The sequence below is a fragment of the Panthera onca genome, chromosome B2 (assembly GCF_046562875.1).
Source record: "Panthera onca isolate mPanOnc1 chromosome B2, mPanOnc1 haplotype 2, whole genome shotgun sequence".
Classification (NCBI taxonomy): domain Eukaryota; kingdom Metazoa; phylum Chordata; class Mammalia; order Carnivora; family Felidae; genus Panthera; species Panthera onca.
Genome location: NC_138343.1, coordinates 78,048,934 through 78,072,555, shown reverse-complemented (window position 1 = coordinate 78,072,555; position 23,622 = coordinate 78,048,934). Strand labels below are relative to the sequence as shown.

Here is a 23,622-nt window from a genome sequence, read left to right as displayed (position 1 = left end):
CAAATTTATTAGGAAAACTACCATGCATGACTAAGACAATTTTGAAAAAATACAAGGCAAAGGAAAGAGCTTACCCTATCAGGTAATAAAATATATCAGAAAGTATTATCTTACAACTCTAAGTTATCACCTGTGTTATCTGTGCTAAGTTCTTTAATTTTAGATAAGGAAATCCTACAGACTCAGTTATTTATCTAAACGTAGTCTTTCTCTTCCAGATTTTTCCAGTCTAATTTATCAATTTGACTCCTTATCTTGTTTTCATTATTCTTTGTGGATTTCATTAGTTTCCTTCTTCGGGGTGAATCTCTTTCCAATAGCATTAAAGGCCCTCTTCTGATCCAGTCTCTGTTTGGACTTTGGAACAACAATGTATAACTTTCTAATTAACTATACTTTTAAATGTCATAAATTCTTAAAATACTGACTCTGCTTACCTGAGAATATGGAATGAGGGTTTCGAACTGTTGATGAAGTTCCAGTAGCTGAATTAATTCTGCATTTTTTTTTGCTTTTTCCTTAATTAAATCAATATAATTTTCAGGACTTTCTGCAAATAAATATGCAGCATCTCTGGTATTAAAAGTGTAATACTTTTCTTTATATTTCAAAATTCCAATTGCTGGATTTCCTGAAAATTAAGAAAAGGAAATGAATGAGATATAAAATAGTAAGTGATTCTATGTTTATAATACATCCATAGAATCATCCCCTACATACTGCATATTTAACATATGACTTATGCATATTTAACATGTTTTCATTTTGTTAAAATGCTAAAATTAGCAATTTTAAATTATACATTTTGTTAAATTCTATTTTATGTGAAATTCATATTAAATTAATTTTAACGAATGGTTTTATGTAAAAATTATTTTACTATACAGATCTAAAATGTTTGAAAATCTTTTATGGGAAGGCACATAGTCATCTCGTAGTTTCAAAACTCCTTTAAACTAACTACTATAAGCATTGTTTTAAAAATAATTCTATAAAAACTACAAAAATGGGACAACTTACCCAAAATACGTTTCCTTTTTTTTTTTTTAAGATTTTTACTTTTAAGTAATCTCTACACCCAACATGGGGCTCAAACTCATGACCCCAAGATCAAGAGCTGCATGCTCCATCGACCAAGCCAACCAGGCATCCCCAAAATACAAGTCTCTATGTTAGAAAGTATTTCCCACTGTGAACAGATACTACAAAAATAAGGGTTATTAAATATCCACATAGTTGGTGGGAATTATATATGAAACAATAGTACTGCCTTATTTATTTTTTCATTTGTTCAACAAAATTTATTGGCCCTATTCCTGGCACTAAGGAAATAAAAACAAAATTGCTGCTCTCAACAAATCAACAAATATACCATAGGCCAGAGAGTACTGCAAAAAAAGGTTAAAAATAAAGCCAAGGGGCACCTGGCCAGTTAAGTGTCCGATTCTTGATTTCAGCTCAAGTCACGATCTCAGGTCATGAGATTGAGTCCCGCATTGGGTTCCGTGCTGGGTGTGGAGCCTGCTTAAGATTCATTCCCCCCCCACCCTCAAAAAAAAAAAAATAAGCTTGTTAAACACATAATAAAAGGAAGAAGGGTGTGGTTGATATTTTAAATTGGGTGATCTAGGAATGCTAAATAAAATGAAGGAGCAAGGTATGTAGCTATCTGGGGGATAGACAGAGTTTTCCAAGTAGAGGGAATAAATAGCAAGCATAAAGGCTCTGAGGTGAAAATGGGCTTGAGATGTTCAAGAATAACAAGAAAGCCAGTGAGGCTTGAGTAGGCAAGGGAAAGTGATTGGCAATAAAACCGGTGTAGTCATTGAAAAGGATCCTAACTAGTTAGTAAGCCTTGGGATTTAAGTCATGTGGTCTGGAGTCCTGAATGGAAGGGGAAAAGTCCTACAGAATTCCTCTGAGTTAGTGCAGTTTGCTGCTGCCCAGAAAATAATGTAGCAAACAGAAATAATGTAGTGAACAAAGTAGTCAGGGCTAGCTTATTGAGAGAGGATTCCGAAACCCATAGCCCCACAAGCTCTTCTACTTTCCTATTTCTCTCTCTTTATTAGAATCCCAGATAGTGGAAGCTTGAAGGGGCCAAACAGACCTCCTGGACTAGAAGCCAGGCTCTCCTGAACCTTAGCCCATAGCTTTTTCAATTATATCATGCTACCTCTGTCATCACCCTACAGCTATGGTTCTTTGCGTTTGTGTCTCTTGTGACTCCCTTCCTTTCTTATTTGTGATGGATGGATGGATGGATGATGCATGGATGGATGCATGGATGGATGGAAGGAAGGAAGGAAGGAAGGAAGGGAAGAAGGAAGGAAGAAGGAAAGAAGGAAGGAAGGGGAAAGAAAAGGAAAAGAGAAAAGAAGAGAAGAGAAGGAAAGAAAGAAACCATCTATATTCCATCACTTCTTATTTCTTCACGGCTTTTGATTGTTACCCCCCCCCCCCACCAGTATCACTGACCCTCATGGGGCCTCAGAATACTATTCTCTCAGCTCCCTATGGTAAACCTCTTACTTCCATTATGAAAAATCTAATACCATAAAAAATGAGTCAGGGGCATCTTGGTGGCTCAGTCAGTTGAAGAGTCCAATTCTTGGTTTTGGCTCAGGTCATGATCTCACAGCTCGTGAGTTGGAGCCCTGCATTGGGCTCTGTGCTGACAATACAAGAGCCTGTTTAGAATTCTCTCTCTCACCTTCTCTCTCTGCCCCTCCCCTCACACGCACTCTCTTTCTCTCTCTCAAAAATAAACTTAAAAAAAAGTCAGTATGCATGTTCTGTAGCCTGTATGTAGTTCCTATAATTCTTTCTAATAAAAAAAGTAATATCCAACTACGAAATATAACAAAAGAAATGACAAAGAAAGAAGAAAAGGAAAAAAGAGGTTAATGGTGTAAGGTAAATCAGAAATAATTTTGTCCAACTGTTTTCATTCTAGCCCTAGCTGACTTTTTATTTCCAATTCACACAGCACTTTTTGGATAATAATTTATTTCACCTCAATTTCTGACTTACTCTTTGTTAGGGGAGAAGCTCTAGTAATATACACAGAGAGATTTTACTTGATAAAATATTGGCCATTTCCTTAGGTGGATCTGACTTATACAGAAATCCTGATCTATGTTAATAGAACACAACCATAAAGCAACAGAGTATTTTTTTAATAAACATAATCAGCCAAATTAGTGTTGCTCTTCCAACTAATTACTTTGGAAGATGATCTATTTTAGTAACGCCATGTGAATTTCTGGAGTCCCTCATTGGCCATATGAGTCATCCCTCTTTTATGATAATGTAGCATCCAGATTTCATTATATACACATTCTATCACTTATTTGTTTTCGTTTCTAAATGTGGAAGCTTCATGAATTTGCATGTCATCCTTGCGCAGGGGCCATGCTGATCTTCTCTGTATTGCTCTGATTTTAGTATATGTGCTGCCGAAGCGAGCACCTCACTTATCATTTGTGTGTAATTCTTGTTTATGTCAGTCCACCGGATTATTCTGTGAGCACTTCAAAAATGAAGATTTTGGTCTGGATCATCTTTGTGGCTCCTTTCCTAGTTCACCGTCAGATCCCATAAAGTTTTAAAAAATGATAAGTGAAAAAAAAATGAATAAGTAAGTGACAAGGACAGCTTTATTTAAAGAAAAAATGGGAAGTCAAAGCAATATCATTTCCCACAATATACCTGGAAGAAGAAGACCATCTGTTGTAGCAAATGTATAAGCACAAAATCCTCGATACTGAATTAACAATTTATCAAAATTGGCCGTTGTTTCTGGGAAAAGCCATTCTTGTTTTCTGAAATCCACTGGACGTACTCTATCTTCTAAAATAAAAGAGGAGGACAAGAAAAACTTCAGTCAAGGAGAAGAGTAAACAACCCAAGAAAATATGCAGAAAAGACTGGCTGTTGTGTGACTAAAATAGAGAGAAATCAACTTCATTCAAGACTGTATGGCTCTTCATAATACACTAGGTGGGCAAATTCTTTAAATGTGATGCTCCTATACTAGGACTATTGTTTCCTGAAATAGCTGAGAATGTTCTGAGCAGAAAGCTTCAAGGAAATCTCTCTTGGTAATTTAATTTTGATAACAAGGTGCACAATCTTTGTTCTTTACACTTTTAAAAATCCTTCCTAATGGTGGCTGGCTTACTTATTTACATGTGATAAACAAATAGTCCACATTTTTTACACAAACAAAAACACATATTTGTAAAACACTGATCCCAAAGGTTCTTAGCTTTGGCAATCCTACTATACTTCTGGGTCTGGCTCTACATCAAAACAGCAATACCACAAATGCCCTTGTGACTACAACTAGAAGTAAATGCATACTTTGGGGAAAATAAACCTTCCTTCTTTTTTCCTGATATGCCTGAAAGCCTCAAAACAGAGAGGAGATGTGGCAAGTGTTAATTAAATTCTTTTAGAAGAACATTCGGTCTCCCAATTCACTGGAGCAGTAACATGATAAATAGTGTTCTGGTGAATAAAAAGTTGTGACATATAGTGGAAAGCGACATGTTTAACTCCAAGAAGTAAACTGTCTTGCCAATAATGGTGAGTTTAAAATCTACTGTTGAAGTAGTTTAATATTTACTGCTGAAGTGACTTTAACCTTTTTTTAAATTTTTTTTTAACATTTATTTATTTTTGAGAGATGAGAGCACGAGCCGGGAAGGGGCAGAGGGAGAGGGAGTTACAGAATTCAAAGCAGGCTCCAAGCTCTGAGTTGTCAGCACAGAGCCAGATGCGGGGCCCAAACCCACGAACTGTGAGACCATTACCTGAGCCGAAGTCAGACACTTAAACAACTGAGCCACCCAGGCGCCCCTAAGTGACTTTAACTTTTTAATTTCACTTGGTATTTGTGTAGATATGTTGTTTTAATACAATAAAATAAGTAGGAAAAACTTTACCTGGAAGGATGCTTTTCAGTCTTTCTAATTTAGTTTTCAAGTTTATTTTTTAAGTCCGGTAGTTGAAGAATGGAAATTACAACTTCATTTTTATTTTCCACTTATACAAAATTTGAATTTGTAAAAGAAATTTAGAGAGTAAATTATCAAATCTCATTTTCTGGAAAAAACTTTCTTTTTAGGCAACAATGCCCAGACTCTATTTTGGCATTTCTCAAGAACTTCCCATTGTCTTTAAGACAAAAGATACCAAAAAAGTAAAAAGTAGTTTGTTGATAAAGACAGCCTTCTTATAAGAATCAGTGCATCTCTTAAAGGGTCTAAAATAAGCTCAATTTTACAGGGATAAATTTCATTGATTTATAAATTTCAGCCTGAATCTGAGGTAGATATATGGCAAATGACATGCTAAAGAAATAGAGGTCTAAATATGGCAAACATTAATATCTTCTCCTACTATAAATCAATAATAAGATCACTAAGACTACAACAGAAACACATAAGCAAGGAAAATCATTGCTAACCAAAACCCTGACAATAACATTAAGAATGCTTATTATTGGGGGCACCTGGGTGGCTCAGTAGGTTAAGCAGCCGACTCTTGATTTCGGCTCAGATCATGACCTTGGCTCAGATCACGATCTCATGGTCTGTGAGATCGAGTCCTGCATTGGGCTCTGCACTTATAGTGTGGAACCTGCTTGGGATTCTCTCTCTTCACCTCCCCACTTGCTCTCTGTCTCAAAATAAATAAATAAACATTAATTTTTTTTTTTACAAAAGAATGCTTATTACTGGATAGTAAGGTACTTAGCTTACACATTTTCTGTTTCCTGCACTTTTCATAATGAACATTAGTACTCTTTTAATCAAGAAAGATGTTTAATACCTTATCAAAAGGATAGAGCATGAAAATTTTACTTTTTTTAAAAACAAACTTTATGCTCAACATGGGGCTCTAACTCATGACCCCAAGATCAAGCGTTGGATGCTCCACTGACTGACCCAGCCAGGTGCCCCAAGCGTGAAAATTTTAAAAGAGTGCCTTTATTCTAGAGGCACTTTTAAGAGGAAGAGGAAGTCAAGGATGGTTTCTATTACCCATGTGTTCCTTCATCCTACACACATCAGTCTTCACAGTCAGCCCATCAAGAAGATTCTGCATTACTTTCTCAGGAAAGAGGAGTTCATGAGCACCCAAGAATGGCTCAAGGTGAGTTGTCAAATTACTGAGGACACTAATCAAAACAGTTTCATCCTGGAAGCTAGTCCACAGATTGGAAAGTGCAATGAAGATGGGCTGAAGAAGAGAAAAGAATGTTTAAAATGTAACTGTTTAATAGAATTACAAATCACTGTGCTCTTAAAAACAAAAACAAATTTGTGTTAGTAAAGAAATTCTTCTGAAGACAAGTCAAAGTCTTGTGAAGTTAAACAATAAAATCTACATAGCAATAGGATTCATAAATTATGAGAAAAAAAACTTGTATTTTATCTCAAACTATTCGTGTTGGTGTGATTGTCATAAAGTTAATTTACCCCCTCCCCCACCCAAAAAGCCAAACACATCGATCACCTAAGAAAGATTTATGGATGCTTGACCTCAAAAAGCCAAGAGGAAAATATCTTCTTTTTGTAAAAAAGTTAAATATGACTCATTACTATTAGATTAATCTGGTTCAATCATGATTAAAAGAACCTGAAAGTCTACAGATATATCTTGAGGCATATCTTGTGAGCTGCAAGTTAAAGATTTTAGATCAGTGAGATAAAAACTTTTTTTAATGTTTATATTATTTATTTTGGGGAGAGGCTGAGAGAGAGAGAGAGAGAGAGAGAGAGAGAGGGAGGGAGATTGGGGGAGGGGCAGAGAGAGAGGGAGAGAGAGAGAATCCCAAGTAGGCTCCACATTGTCAGCACAGAGCCCGACACGGGGCTCAAATCCATGAACCAGGAGATCATGGCCTGAGCAGAAATCAAGAGTCGGATATTTAACCTACTGAGCCACCAGGTGCCATGAGATAAAATGTTTTTTATTCATACTAAAGGTCACTGACTTATTGAATAAACATATACAGAAACTAATTAGGCCCTACTCATAGGTAAAACAACTTAGCCTTTTGTTTCTTGGCTTTTAAAACCTAACATTGGGAATGGTTACACAAAATTGTCAAGGCCTCAAAATGCTCTATAAAATATTGCATGTGCACCCTACATCTCCTTTGGGCTACCAGATTTGCCCCTAAGATGGTACAGATAATCAGAAAGTCAGTGTAAGTGCAGGCCTGGTAAACACAGGGATTATCCTCTGTCTCTTCATAAAGGACACAAGTCACATCACCCCTTGGCTGAAGGCAATCTCTAACCAGCCACTGTGAACGTGTTCTCAACACTGCATTACAGATTCGTTTTGTTGCCACAGCCCGTGCTGGTATTATGGCTATCATAATATATACCCGCGTTTCCTTTAGTAGCAACTGCCTGCAGAGGGAAGTCCCGCATCCAACTTACACGGTTATTACAAAACAACCATAAAGAACAGGATCAACTTGTACAAAAACCAATATTATATTTTTAGTGATTAACTATAATTATGATTACTTATGATTCGATTGTATAGGACTCAAAGGTATATTCACTCTTAAGCAAGGTCAAAGTTGATGGCAAATACTTACAAAGACTTGTGATGTTGGGACAGCAGTCTTTGATTTTACAGTCATTTTTAATTGTTCCAGTTGGGCTCCTAACTGCTTTATCATCATTTCTACTTCTTGAGCACAGGTAATTATATCTGACTGTGAAAACAACATAATTTGCATTAATATTTTTATAACGTCACTAAAAAATTCATGTGTTTTAAGCCCGACCTGCTCCTAAGCACAACGGGAGCAGAAATTCTATTCTCCATGGTATCTGCAAACCAAGAACAGTGCTGGTGTGCCAACGGCACTCCAGAAATATTTGTTGGATAGATGAATCTTTTGAAATACAATAGCTATAATTTTTTCCCAAAAGTATTCTTTTTCTCAAGGTATTCTTTGACAGGCAGTATAACTGCATTCCTGAGAAGGGGATCCTACGACACAACTTTGTTCAGCTGTTATTTTCCCACTGCTTAATGATAAAATTAATGAGGTGTTCCTCTGAAAACAATTTTGATACCAAGATTTTTTTAAAATTACATCCAAGAATGCAGAACATCTTAAAAATCACATCACTGAAAGAAAAACAATGTATTTCTGATATGACAATAGTAATCTGAAAATAAGGTATTAAATGCTGAATCTGAAATAATTACTAACATTTATTCTATGTGCTAAGCATCATAGTAAATACTTATAAGTACAAAAAGGACGTAAGTATAAATAAGAAAACTAAGATGTAGACAGGTAAGTAAAGTGCCCAAGGATACACAGCTAATAAAGGGTGGAATCATGGTTCTATCCCAGACCAATGGAGCCCAGAACCCAGCTCTTACCCATTATATTGTACTGTCTAAGATGTGACCAGAAATAGCGGTGGTATGGGTTTATCAGTACATTGTAAAAGAGTGACAGTTACTTGGAGGAAAAAAAAATGTATTTGAGTCTTCAAATATGAGCCCAAGTATATGCTTTACTAGACTATTTTTTTTAAGTTTATTTATTTTGAGAGAGAGACAGAGAGAGAGAGAGTGCATTGTGCACACACGAGCAAAGGAGGGGCAGAGAGAGGGAGGAAGAGAGAGAATCCCAAGCCAGCTCCATGCTGTCAGCACAGAGCGAGAAGCGGGGCTCAATCTCACTGAACGTGAGATCAGGAGCAGAGCAGAAATCAAGAGTCAGACTACCAGAATGAGCCACCCAGGCACCCCTACTAGACTATTTTTAATTGACAAAAATATTACTTCTTTTAAAATATCAAATATTATTGTATTTCAACTAATGAAATATTTTATTCACAGATCTTAACATGCATCCTGTTTTAATTTTACCTATACTTTTCTTTAAGCATCTCCTTCCCCTTGCTACATGCTCCATGTAATCCTATCTATCCCATCTAATAGGTCCCTTGCCTACCTCATAGAGTTTTCCCCCTTGTTTGTTAGTTTTGTTTTAGAAATCAAATATGAGGGGTGTCTGGGTGGCTCACTCAGTTAAGTGTCTGACTCTCGGTTTCGTCTCAGGTCATGATCTCACAGTCTCATGAGTTCGAGCCCCACGTTGGGTTCTACGCTGACAGCATGGAGCCTACTTGAGATTCTCACTCTCTCTCTCTCTCTCTCTCTCTCCCTCACTGTCTGACCCTCCCCACTCATGCTGTCTCTGTCTCTCAAAATAAATAAACTTAAAAATAAAAATAAAATATGAAAATGGGGTCCCTAAAGTCTCTTCAGATTTGTGCAACAGCAACAAGAAACAGAAATAATATGCTCTCCAAAGTAAAAGTTACATTCAATACATGACTTCATTAAATCTATAATTGAAAATACTCTAGACTTCCTCCCCAGAGCTATGCTTTCAGAGGACACCAACAGAGTAGGCATACAGAAATACTTGATTTTTCCTGATTATGACCTAAAACAATCACTCTGTTAACATTTTATCAAAAAGAACTTGTTGACAACTATGTGGAAGTTTTAGTGTAAAATGGTCCTCACAAATAAGTAGAAAGACAGTCTGTGTTCATGGACGGGAAGAGTTAATATTGTTAAAATGTCCATACTACCCAAATCCATCTATAGATTCAGTGCAATTCCTATAAAAATTCCAGTGGATGGGGCGCCTGGGTGGCTCAGTCGGTTGGGTGACCGACTTCGGCTCAGGTCACAATCTCACGTTCCGTGAGTTCGAGCCCCGCATCGGGCTCTGGGCTGATGGCTCAGAGCCTGGAGCCTGCTTCCGGTTCTGTGTCTCCCTCTCTCTCTGCCCCTCCCCCGTTCATGCTCTGTCTCTCTCTGTCTCAAAATAAATAAACGTTAAAAATTCCAGTGGCATTTTTCAAAGAAATAGAAAAACAATCCTCTAACTTGTATGGAGCCATAAAAGACCCCCATGTACCCAAGCAAGCTTGAGAAAAGAACAAAGCTGGAGGCATCATGCTTCCTAATTTCAAACTATATTGCAAAGCTATAGTAATCAAAACAGTATGTTAGTGGCATAGAAACAGACACATAGATCAACAGAATACAGAGCCCAGAAATAAACCCATCATATACGGTCAACTAATTTATGACAAAGAAAGCAATAATATACAATGTGGAAAGGACAGTCTCTTGAATAAATGGTGCTGGGAAAACTGGACAGCAACGTGCAAAAGAATGAAACATACAGAAAATCAAGTCATATTGGATTAAAGACATGAATCTAAGACCTGAAATCCTGAAATTTCTAGAAGAAAACATGGAGCAGTAAGCCTCTTGACATCAGTCTTGGTGATATTTTTTTGATTTGACACCAGAAGCAAAAGAAACAAGAACAAAAGTAAACAAGTGAGTCTATAACAAACCAAAAAGCTTCTATACAGCAAAGGAAACCATCAACAAAATGGAAAGGCAACTTGCTGAATGGGATAAAATATTTGCAAGTCATATATCTGATAAGAGGTTAACATCCAAAGTATACAAAGAACTCCTATAAATAAACAGCAAAAACAGCAGCAGCAACAACAAGAACAACAAAACCCGAACAATCCAATTAACAAATGGCCAGAGGATCCAAATAACATTTTTCCAAAGAAGACATACAAATAGCCAACAGGTACATGGAAAAATGCTTGACATCACTTACCATCAGGGAAAGGCAAATTAAAACCACAATGAGGGATCACCTCACACCTATCAGTATCAAAAGACAAGTGGTAACAAGTGTCAGCAAAGATGTGGAGAAAAGCAAACCCTCATGCACTGTTGGTGGGGAAAATAAATTGGTGCAGCCACTATGAAAAATGGTATGAAGATTCTTCAAAAAATTGAAAATAGAACTACCACTGTAACCCCTATCAAAAAACACCAGCACTCTTCACAGAGCTAGAACAAATAATCCTAAAATTTGTATGGAACCAGAAAAGACACCGAATAGCCAAAGCAATCTTGAAAAAGAAAACCAAAGCAGGAGGCATCACAATCCCAGACCTCAAACTGTATTATAAAGCTGTAATCATCAAGACAGTATGGTACTGGCACAAGAACAGACACTCAGATCAGTGGAACAGAATAGAGAACCCAGAAATGGACCCACAAACATATGGCCAACTAATCTTTGACAAAGCAGAAAAGAATATCCAATGGAAGAAAGACAGTCTCTTGAGCAAGTGGTGCTGGGCTAACTGGACAGCGACATGCAGAAGAATGAACCTGGACCACTTTCTTCACCATACACAAAAATAAACTCAAAATAAGACCTAAATGTAAGACAGGAAGCCATCAAAATCCTCGAGGAGAAAGCAGGCAAAAACCTTTTTGATCTTGTCTGCAGCAACTTCTTACTCAACACGTCTCCGGAGGCAAGGGAGACAAAAGCAAAAATCAACTACTGGGACCTCAATAAAATAAAACGCTTCTGCACAGCAAAGGAAACAATCAGCAGAACTAAAAGGCAATCAATGGAATGGGAGAAGATATTTGCAAATGACATATCAGATTTGCAAATGACATATCAGATAAAGGGTTTGTATCCAAAATCTATAAAGAACTCATCAAACTCAACACCCAAAAAACAAATAATCCAGTGAAGAAATGGGCAAAAGACATGAATAGACACTTCTCCAAAGAAGACATCCAGATGGCCAACCGACACATGAAAAAATGCTCAACATCACTCATCATCAGGGAAATACAAATCAAAATCACAGTGAGATAACACCTTACACCTGTCAGAATGGCTAACATTAACAACTCAGGCAACAACAGATGTTGGTGAGGATGCGGAGAAAGAAGATCTCTTTTGCACTGCTGGTGGATCTGTGATTTTATCTTACTAGGAAGTTAACAGTTTAGTCTGCCTTAGTTTCATAAATGGTGTTAGGGCTGGTAGGAATGCAAACTGGTGCTGCCACTCTGGAAAACAGTATAGAAGTTCCTCAAAAAATTAAAAATAGAACTACCCTACAACCTAGCAATTTCACTACTAGGTATTTATTCAAGAGATACAGGTGTGCTGTTTCGAAGGGGCACATGCACCCCAATGTTTATAGCAGCACTATCGACAATAGCCAAAGTATGGAAAGAGCCCAAATGTCCATCGATGGATGAATGGATAAAGAAAATGTGGTATATATGTACAATGGAGTATTATTCAGCAATCAAAAAGCCATTTGCAACTATATGGACAGAACTGGAGGGTATTATGCTAAGCGAAATTAGTCAGTCAGAGAAAGACAAATATCATATGACTTCACTCATATGAGGACTTTAAGATACAAAACATTCAAAACAATGAACATAATGGAAGTAAAATTAATATAAAAACAGAGAGGGGGACCGAACCTAACAGACTCTTAAATATAGAAAACAAACAGAGGGTTGCTACAGGGGTTTGGGGAGGGGGGATGGGCTAAATGGGTAAGGGACATTAAGGAATTTACTCCTGAAATCATGCTAACTAACTTGGATGTAAATTTAAAAATTAATTAATTTAAAAATAAATAAATAAACTTAAAAAATGCAAAAAAAAAAAAAATTAAACTACCATATGATCGATCTAGCAATTCCACTTCTCAGTATATGTCCAAAGGACATAGGCACCCCCATGTTCATTGCAGCATTATTTACAATAGTCAAGACATGGAAGCAACCTAAGTGACCATTGATGAATGAACAGATAAAGAAAATATGGCATATACATATGGGTGTGTGTACACACACAGACCCAGACACACACGCGCACACACACGCGCACACACACGCACACACGCACGCACACACACACACACTGGAATATTATTCAGTCACAAAAAAAAAAAGAGGGAAACCCTGCCCGTTGTGACAACATGGATGGACCTTGAGGGCATTATGCTAAGTGATATAAGTCAGAGAGAGAAAGACAAATATTGTATGATCTTATAGGTGGGATCTACAAAAATAAAAATAAAAAGCAATTTTTTAAATACAGAGAACAGACTAGTAGTTACCATAGGCAGGGGGTGGGCCGTGGGTGAAATGGGTGAAGGAGATTAGAAAGTACAAACTTATTGGTAAGATAAACAAGTCCCGGGGATATAATGTAACAATATGGTGACTATAGCTAATAATACTGTATCAGATGTTTGAAAGTTGCAGAGAGTAAATCTTAAAACTTCTCATCACAAGAAAAAAGGTTTTGTAACTATGTGTGGTGAAGGATGTTACTTATTGTGGTAGTCAATTTGCAATATACACATACACTATGTGTATGTTGTAAATCACTATGTTGTAAAACTGAAACCAATATATGCTATGTGTCAATTATATTTCAATTTAAAAAGCCAGTTTCACTTAAGAATATCTTTGACAATGCACAGGGCACCTGGGTGTCTCAGTTGGTTAAGTGACCCACTTTGCCTCAGGTCATGATCTCATGGCAGCTTGTAAAGTTCAAGCCCGCCTTGGGCTCTGTGCTGAGAGCTCAGAGCCTGGAGCCTGCTTCTGATTCTAGATCTTCCTCTCTCTCTGCCCCTCCCCCACTCTTGCTCGCGCGCGCGCGCGCGCGCGCACACACACACACTCAAAAACAAACATTTTAAGAAATTTTTAAGAAGAATATCTTTGATGATGCAGTAAAAAGTATTAATTTTACTAAATCTTGATCCATAAGTACAAGCTTTTTAACAATCAGTAAGATGGGATGGAAAGTACATATAAAACACATCTGCTGGATATTAAAATGCATAGTTCTCTCGAGGAAAACATTTACTGATTGAATTTTGAGCTGAACTACCATCTTTTCTCCCCGCAGAACATGATTTTTACTTGAAAGAGCAACTGACTGACAAACTATGACTTTTGAGCCTTAGCTATTTGGCAGGTATTTTCCTGAAATAAATGAAATGGGTCTCTCACTTCAGGAAAACAAGAGCTCTGGTTGCCAAAGATAAATTTTGCATTGTGAAACACTTGTATCTGACACCATGAAGTTGACAGCATCCTAACACTTAAACATATTTCTCATGAGACTGTTGGTGAAAAAAATAATAATAAAATTTGTCCTCTAGGAATGCTATCTCTTTTTTAAAAGTTTTTGTTCAGGAGCGCCTGGGTGGCTCGGTTGGTTACGCGTCCGACTTCGGCTCAGGTCACGATCTCCCGGTCCGTGAGTTCGAGCCCCGCGTCGGGCTCTGTGCTGACAGCTCAGAGCCTGGAGCCTGTTTCACATTCTGTGTCTCCCTTTCTCTCTGCCCCTCCCCTGTTCATGCTCTGTCTCAAAAATAAATAAACGTTAAAAAAAATTTTTTTTTAAATTTGTGTTCATAATGAGTCAAAAAACTGCTTTGGAAAAGCATATGATGCCAGCATGCTTCTTCCCCACTCTTTTCTTTGTTTTTTTTTTTTTATAAGAGACAGCATCTCGAGTGGACAGCATCTGCTCTCGAGCAGAGAAGGGGCAGAGGGATAGAGAGAGAAAATCTCAGGCAGGCTCCACACTCAATGTGGAGCCAGACATGCTGCTAAATCCCACAACCCTGGAATCATGACCTGAGCTGAAATCAAGAGTTGTACGCTCAACTGACTGAGCCACCCAGGTACCCCTTCCTTTTAAAAGCCACCCAGTCCCTTTTAATTTTTAACCCCTTCCTTTAAAAGCCACCCAGTCCCTTTTAATTAATAAATTCCTCATAATTTGTTCCATGGACATTTTCAACAAGTCTAAAACAAACATAAATTCCACCTACCTGATTTTTTTTTTTACTGGCATTATCAGGAAAAAATCAAGAAGTCTAATGTTGTCTACTCTGTGAATAGGCTCTGTGAACATAGCTTAGGGAGAAGAAATCTACTAAAGTCTTGACTTACATATTTTACGAATGTTACATGTGAAATGCAGCATTTACTTGCACCATAACAATGAGTGGCTTTCTCTGGTGACTGCCTTGCACTTCAGAGCCCCACAGAGGATGGAATTCTGTTCCTTCAGCTAAGACAGCCAACAAGACTGTGATCACCCCTCCCTCGTCTCTTTCAGAATATCTGAATTTGTTGCGGTGCCTGGGTGGCTCAGTCAGTTAAGTGTCCGACTTCAGCTCCAGTCATAATCTCGCCGCCGTGAGTTCAAGCCTTGCAACAGGCTCTGTGCTGACAGCTCGAAGCCTGGAACCTGCTTCTGCTTCAGATTCTGTGTCTCCCTCTCTCTCTGCCCCTCTCCAACTCACACTGTCTCTCTCTCTGTCTCTCAAAAATAAATAAACGTTAAAGAAATGTAAAAAAGAAGAATATCTGAATTTGTTTCCTGAAGCAGATAAAATCCTAACAGAAAATAAAATAACTCATTACCTTACCCAGGCTATAATTAAATTTTTTAAATGAATGTTTACATAAACTTTATATAATATTGGCAAAAAAAAAAAGTTTAAAATCAAATTCAAACCTTCAAAAAGTTATATTAATACATCCTTTCAAATAATGTGACTTTAGAAAAGAATATTCACAGATTTCATAGATAGGAAAAATTCTCAGCTCAACATAAACTGACATATTTTATAACCCAGAGATAATACCGATTAACCTATATCCATTCTATAACAAGCAACCTTAACTGTAACTCAGGTAGATTGATGGGAGAAGATTGGATATTTAAAAACAAAACAACAAAAACACCGACTAAGCCAAAAAGAGTCAGATGATTAAGAGAACTCATTCTGACCCTGACTAAAGTTAGCATAAAACAGTCACAAAGAGTGGGGAGACCAGAAAGTTAACTTTCTCAATAGAGTAAGCAGCAAAGGGCTTAGACCTGAGATACTGTCTAGAAAAATAAGAGCTCTTCAGTTTGTTCTCCTCCAGAAATAAAATCAGAGCCATTCTGCTTAAGTCCTAACAACAATGACGGTGGCAATAATAAACATTATCTGGGGATCCTGGGTAGCTCAGTTGGTTAAGCGACCGACTTTGGCTCAGGTCATGATCTCACAGTTATGGGTTCAAGCCCCATATCGGGCTCTGTGCTGACAGTTCAGAGCCTGGAGCTGCTTCGGATACTATGTCTCCCTCTCTCTCTGCCCCTCCCCTGCTTGTGCTCTTTCTCTCTCTCTCAAAAATAAATAAACATTAAAACATTTTAAAAATAATAACATTAGCAGCAACAGCAATTTATTGAGCACATAACTATGTGCCGGGCACTGTTCTACCTTACTTGTATACTGAAGACTATCAATAATCCCACTTTACAGATGTGGAAACCAAGACAGAGAAGTTAAGCAATTTCCTCAAAGACACGGATTGAGTAAGTGGCAAAGTCAGGATTAGAACACAAGCATTCTAGTTGCAGAGCCCACACTCATTGCTTATATACTCTACTCGCTGTCCCTCTAGCTCTGAGGATGAAAACAACAATGAGACTTTCAGGCTGGAAATTAGCTGAGCATGATCCACAAATGAAAGCTCCGAGAAGATGCTACATAATGGATGACATTCTCTACAACATCCTTACATTATGTGTGACAGTTTCTGAAGGTTCTTTCTTATGGTATCCCTTCCAAACACAGATGATGAAGTCAATGTGGGATTCTTAATCCTACAGATCTACGTGTACTTCAGGATAAACTGATTATAAAATCCTCTCAGTATCTGACTAGTTAGATAAGGCTGATAGCCACAAATCAATGTTAGAGGAACATCCACCTAAAGAATAATTCGATTTAGGGGCGCCTGGGTGACTCAGTCGAGCATTCAACTTCAGCTCAGGTCATGGTCTCATGGTTCATGGGTTCAAGCCCCTCATCAGGCTCTCTGCTGTAAGGAGCCTGCTTCAAATCTTCTATCCATCCCTCTCTCTGCCCCTTCCTCTCTTTCTCTCTCTCTCTCAAAAATAAACATTAAAAAATGATTCTAAACCATTAGAATAGCTGATTTACAATCCTCATCTCTGAAGGCAATTAGATAGTTGGCCAGTTGTGAGGACCACAACCTAGTTTCTTGCCATGAAGTCATGTCATCTGGATGTCTTTCTTTCTATTCCCTACAGTGAAGGTAAGGAGAGAAGATAGATCAAATGCATCCAGAAGGAGTATCAAGTCATCAAGATACGAATTAAAAACACATCCTGTTCTGTCCTTCAAGACACTGGTATTCACTCATATGAAAGAAGTTCACTGACCCTGAGTCTCACAGTTATTGGAAAGTAGACATTGTGTAAAGGTAAACAGTGACCAGTGGGATGAATGTGTTAATTAACTCAATGGAAGAAACACTTTCACAATGTATACATACATCAAATCATCACATTGTACATTTTTAATATCTTACAGTGTTGTCAATTATGTCTCAATAAAGCTAAAAACAAAAACAAACAAACAAACAAAAAACATCGACTGGTAGAAACACAGCTCACTGTCAAGATGCAGTTAACAAACTGTGTCCCCTAGAACCCTAGGGTGGAATGGGGATGTTCCTTGGTGAAAAGGTCCCTCAATCCTTTCACCTAGATACCTGTTTTATACTTTTAGGGTTCTGAGTAAAATTGTATCTGAAAGTGCTCTGCCACTTTTTAAAAAAAGTTTAAAATCACCACTTTACCATATTTTCCAACTATGTGGGGTTACTGTGTGGCTTGTTCAATAGATCTAAAAATACTAGAAATAGGGATGCTTGGGTGGCTCAGTCAGTTAGGCATCCAACTTTAGCTCAGGTCATGATCTCATAGTTTGTGAGTTCGAGCCCTGCATTAGGCTTTCTGCTGTCAGCACAGAGCCTGCTTTGGATCCTCTATCTGTCTGTCTGTCTGTCTCCCTCTGCCCCTCCCCCACTCACTCGTGTGTGTGTGTGTGTGTGTGTGTGTGTGTGTGTGTGTGTACGCGCGCGCGTGCATGCATGCACATGCGCGCTCTCTCAAAAATAAACATGAAAAAAATATTTTAAAAATAAAAATATTAGCAATAAAAATCTTTTCAACCAATTTTTGCAAGAACAATTACATAAAAATTATTTGGCCAACTACCTGCCAAAATGTACATTAGATACTTGCTTTGCATGAAAACAATACAGTATTACTTACATACACACACACACACACCTCTGCTTAACTACAGCATACTAACAATCATTCCACTGAGCACCAGAGACAATCAACAACTTCACAAATCAATTCCTATCAATATTTTTCATTAAAATAAAAATCCAGCTTCCCCATTTCTATTTTAGTTCTCAGCCCAGCATATGCAATATAAACCGAGCAGTTATTAAGGCTGCCTCCTGTATCAGTAACCTGATTCTACCTTTTGTTTAATATATATTAAACAAAATATATAAATATTTTTAATATTTATGCCCATAACGTATAAAGTAGTTGCATTCTATGGAAAAGGCCAGATCTTATGACATTAACTCACCAAAATGATCTGAAGGAAGGTCTCATATTGCCGCATATTATACAGTGCTTCTTTTAACATATATGGCTGAAGTTCCATACTCAAGAGTGGGTTCTCTGCTACTGTCTCAAGGATGGCTGTGTAGCGGTATGCCTGGTCCTGCGCAATCTGAAGTTGGGAATCGATGTGTTGAGTGGTGGCTGGGATTGCTTCCTGTAGAATAGCTGGCACTGTTTTTAAAAGTATATTGAGAGACATGAAAGAATCTACAAAGAAGAAGCCTACAAAGTGGTTGCATTTTGAGCATTAAATTTAGTTAGTTTTTTTTCCTTAACCAAATTAATAATAAGAAGGTATATATTTCATATATTTCTCCCTACACCATGAAATAAAGAACTGGGCGGGGGGTGGGGGTGGGGTGAAATCTGTCCAAACAAAAGACATTGTAGAGCAGATCAGCTTTTGCCACTAAAATATAGAAGAATCTAAAGAATAGATAGGCTTTGGTATTATGTGCTACTGATCATGTACCTCTAGAAAAGGCATATTTTGTTAAAAAAAAAAAAAAGAAAGGGGGGGAAGTATGTGACTTAAGAAACTCATCAGGATATTGGGGCACTGGGTGGCTTAGTCAGTTAAGCATATGACTTCAGCTGACAGCTCAGAGCCTAGAGCCTGCTTCAAATTCTGTGTCTCTCTTTCTCTCTGCCTCTCCCCCACTCACACTCTGTCTCTCTCTCTCAAAAATAAACAAACATTAAAAAAAAAAAAAGGAAACTCATCAGGATACCGAAAAAAACAGAACAGTCTAGCAAGATAAGGAACTTTATAAAGAATAGGAACTTGACTTTCTAGAACAGTTTTTAAAACATAAAAACTGACCCTGTTATACTAGATAAGTGATCTGGTAAAAAGATACTAACATCTTCTCAGTGGGCCTACATGTATACCAAATTCATAAGGAAGTTCGTTCTACTGAGTCCCTAATCAAGTATTTCATGAGTGCTTTCAAACTTACAGATGGTGAATGCATTAAGTATGTAACAGCACAGTAAATGCTCCTGGATTTGCAGATTTGCAAATATCCCCTCTTATACCTTTGCATTCTGTTAATTGCATCAGCCACTGTTTTCAGGGTTATTTTTATTTTTTTAATTGGTTATTTGACTTGGAATAAAGAACACAGAGCCCATTGAATTAAGGACGCTGGCCTCGAGGCAGGCTCCTCATTCCTTCTACTGATTCACTCTCCCCCACTAGCTTCGTGGTTTATAATACTGCAAGTCTTGCCCCAGAAAAACTAAAAATTACCATCCATTATGAAAGTAGTTGTGCCTAAGGTAGAGTCAAAACTGAACACCTTAAATCTAAGAATGCCAGTGGAGTACTGTACGTTATTTTCCTCACTGTGCAGGTTAGATTTTAAACCTGCATAACTTGTAGACTTAACCTAAGGATATACCTACAGTCATCAATGCCTTCTCCTCCTTTTCCACAGTCTCGGTTAAATAAACGAATCCCAGTAACAACCATGGTAAGTTCTTTCAGTTGGCGTTCTTTGTCCTTCTTAGAAAGTGTTAGAAACGTCCCAAGCTCAGCCTGAGGGAAAATACTCTGTAGGGCAGCTAAAACAAACCACAAAAAGGACAACAAAATGGTAGAATAAAGATATCAGATCCTAAACTATAGCGTTCTTTCAGCAGAAAGTTGAGAGGCCTGTCCTTACAGAGCTACTTATATGATTCTTTGCATTTCTGATACCTGGTTACAGAATATATAACAACATTTATCACATGTCAAAGCTGGGCTCCTGAAAATAATGCCATTGCCTTGTATCTATTTTCAATAATTAAGCACCCATCAGTAATTTTTGACAATGGGCATTAAAACAAGCTTTCTAATTAGAATTCTGAATAGAAGAATCACTGCTTTAAAATAATTGTGGAAGAAAGCCAAAAAAGACTAGAAATCTTGCGTCTTCCTTACCTTAAATTATCAAAGTGGGCAAATACTTCCTGAGGCTAAAACAGCGTCCTTTTCCATCATCCATTTTAGGTGACAAATGCAACGCCTTTAATCAATATGAAATCTCCCTTTCCAACAGTCCCCATTACCTGATCAGCCTGGCACTGTTAATCACGCTGCCAGTGTTTCTCTCATGAGGAATGATGGATCCCTGGACATGTGCAGCTCCAAGAAAATTAACAATATGCACTTTCCAGAGGTGCTACTTGGGTTTTAGAGTTAATAAACACTGTAAAACGAATCTGGCTAAGTTTTAACCTCTTATTTGTGCTGATTTTTTTTTCCAGATAAAAAGGGAAATTCAGTCTTCAATACTTTTAATTTAACAGCTTTTACAAGATATACAATGTTCATATCTTTTCACATATGAAATGGGAATCATACAAATTTTTTACCTGTTGCCTCTCTGACAACCTTGATATCTGTAGGGGATCCCAGCCCAGAACGTAGTAACACATAGCTGACAATCTTTCGGTAGAGGCTTTCCAATTCTTCTCTAGTGCATGCTCTGTTATCTGTAATTTCTCTGATAACAGAGCCTAATCTAGACTCCAGGATTCGGTGATGTTCTTCAAGAAATTCCTCTAAAATTGGCAAAGGACAATGTTCCACATATTTGACTTAGAATTCTCATCACAGAAGAAAGTAGGACCAGAGGAAAAAAATAGCTTGGGTATGGCAACTCTATTGCACAAAAACAAGTGTTTTCTTAAGGTGTAATAATCACAATAAAAAATAAACAGTGGTCAGTAAGTAACCTCAAGGCAAAAATCTAGTAGGAAAGATTATTACAGGGCTTTAAATGGCATGTTTTTTCAAAATACATAAGACTTTCAACAGACAACCCAACAGTAATATCTAAGAGGGCTAAAACCTCCTAATTAAGCAGGAAAAGCATAAAAGACAATTTATAATATATATATATTATAAACACACATACTAGAAACATATATGTATACATATATGTTTCTAGTATGTGTGTTTATAATATATATATATTATATATACACATACACACACACACACACACACACACATATATTTACACTACATGTAAGCCCAGGTAGTGTACTATATGCAAGCATGTATAGTATAAATATACATATATGTAAATATTCCTGTTCGATTATTTTAGGTCTAGATAAATTTACTTTGAATAGCATTACTGGTAATCTGATGTTGCATTGAGAATTATATCCCTCTCCCCTCTTCCTGTGATATGGTGAGGACTAGGCCTAATTGTGACAGAAACCACAATTCACGTAGGACAATTCTTGCAACTAACTCAGTAAGACATCCTATTTTACTATTACAAGGGCAATAATTAACATACCAACCATGTACAATATATATCTAAACCCTTACCACAAAAACAACTGGGAACTTTATGAAATTTAAAAATCTAAATTACAATTTCATCAATTCCATGATCACTTTAAAATTTCATTATTATTAAGCAAAAAAGCAAGATATGTAATTTATATATGTAGCATAACTGCAAGTTGAATACACTTCACCAAATGGTTAATAATAATGGTATTGCAGTGGGGCAGAGGAAGTCTAGTCTATAGAGGAATTTATTTTCCTCTTTCTCTTGTTTCCAGTGTACCTTTGATGTATATATTAAACTACTTACATAAGGAAATAAGTTCTAAACTTCAATTTCCCGTCATTCATTTCATTTTGAGATAGTTACCTAATTTAGGTAAGCACTATAAGATAATATAAAGCAAAAACAAAAAAATCAGCAAATTAGAAACTCTTAACTTCAGTGGGCTGATTGTTTTAATTTCTAATTATAGTGTTAGCGATAAAATGGTTAAAGCACAATGGACTTGGAAACGTAACTATCATAGGCATAATAATTAGACTTTACTTTTAACACTCACAAAGGCCATTAATGTTTTTCTCATTGAGCATATCCACCTTCATTACATTCTTCAAAGTTGGAAAATTTTTCAAAAGATAGACTAAAAAATTAAATTAATCACTGTCAACAAAATGAAGCCCTTATTACTTGCAATACAATATGAATCCTTTAAAAAGGGTATCAAAATAGGTAGATATGTTACCTCGACTTGTATAATTCATATCAAAGTAGACTTGCATCTTAATGGTGTCCAGGGATGGATTTTTACTATCCAATAGCCGAGATACACAAAGCTAGAAAAGAATATCCCATGTTTCTGGTTATATTTTCTGAAATATAAGTATTTCCTACAGTTATTTTCAAAAATTAAGAGAAACATCAAGGCAATGGTTTCTGATATTTATCCACCAATAGCCCCTTTTATTATTTTGCTCTTTGAGGACTTCATGCTTCACAGTTTACCCCACCACAACGTTTATTAAGTAATAAGTTATTTCCCTGAGATCAGCAATATCACCATATGCAGGTGGCTAATAGTCTAGTCAAAGGCGAGAAATCTGACCCTTTGGTTTGTCTATCCAGTCTGGATATGAGTAAATGCTCCACGAAGCTTAGGCTCCTGTCCAGAGCTCATCTAGAGCCCCTCATTACTATTTATTTGAGCCTCTTAAGCAATACTCATTCTTTGCTGATTTTGGGGGTTACTTTTATTTCATAAAAGGCTGTTCCTCTCTCACAAAATCTCTTTGGCTCTGGTTTCTATTTCAAAATTTCCTCCCCTGGTCTGTTTTCTCCCATTTTCCTCCCACATAGATGGCCCATTCTACTTCTCTTTAGATTAGATGATCAACCTGAATTCTTTCTCTCTTTCCTATCTCACCCCTTAGGCTTTATATATGCAGTCAGCAGACATAGCAGCGGCAACACCCTCCTTGCACCTTCCTGAGCACCAACCCTGCTTTCCTGGGAGGACAGAGACTGAATATAAGACCAAGGCCTGGAACCTGTGCTTTTATGGAGCCTGTGCACCTAGATCCCTCCAGGTGGAAAAGTACTGTTCTAAAAACAAACTTCCTTCACAAATACAAAAATTAACTCATCCACATGATTTTTAATTGAGAAAAAAAGGAAACAATCTTTGTCCTCTGAAGCAAGAGGTACATTGATAATTTATGTACCTGTCACATTAAAAGTAAATTGAGTTTGATTCTTTTTAACTTAGGTAAGTTAGAGGAAAAAACAAAAACTCTTCTTGAGCCCTGAAAAAGAGAAAAATTTATTTTCTGCCTCTCCTTGATTTTC

The 23,622-nt window shown here is 37.1% G+C and overlaps 1 protein-coding gene and 1 non-coding gene across 9 annotated transcripts in view; both read right to left on the bottom strand.

The window, feature by feature from the left end:
* Window positions 1-23,622, bottom strand: part of CFAP206 (cilia and flagella associated protein 206) — a 44,180-nt gene that overhangs the window by 10,938 nt on the left and 9,620 nt on the right. For 7 of the 8 annotated variants that reach the window (XM_060616119.2, XM_060616121.2, XM_060616124.2 and 4 more), the window contains 8 exons: window positions 22,523-22,613; window positions 20,846-21,034; window positions 19,892-20,050; window positions 18,447-18,655; window positions 7,625-7,744; window positions 6,051-6,249; window positions 3,712-3,852; window positions 438-631 (listed from right to left, as the gene is read on the bottom strand). In XM_060616119.2, the coding sequence (XP_060472102.2) occupies window positions 438-631; window positions 3,712-3,852; window positions 6,051-6,249; window positions 7,625-7,744; window positions 18,447-18,655; window positions 19,892-20,050; window positions 20,846-21,034; window positions 22,523-22,613 (1,302 nt within the window). The remainder of the gene's footprint in view (window positions 1-437; window positions 632-3,711; window positions 3,853-6,050; window positions 6,250-7,624; window positions 7,745-18,446; window positions 18,656-19,891; window positions 20,051-20,845; window positions 21,035-22,522; window positions 22,614-23,622) is intronic. The other variant, XM_060616125.2, reaches the window with a different exon arrangement.
* LOC132668064 (U6 spliceosomal RNA) lies at window positions 3,365-3,471 on the bottom strand. The gene has a single exon (XR_009605436.1). It is a non-coding gene; the product is annotated as a U6 spliceosomal RNA (small nuclear RNA).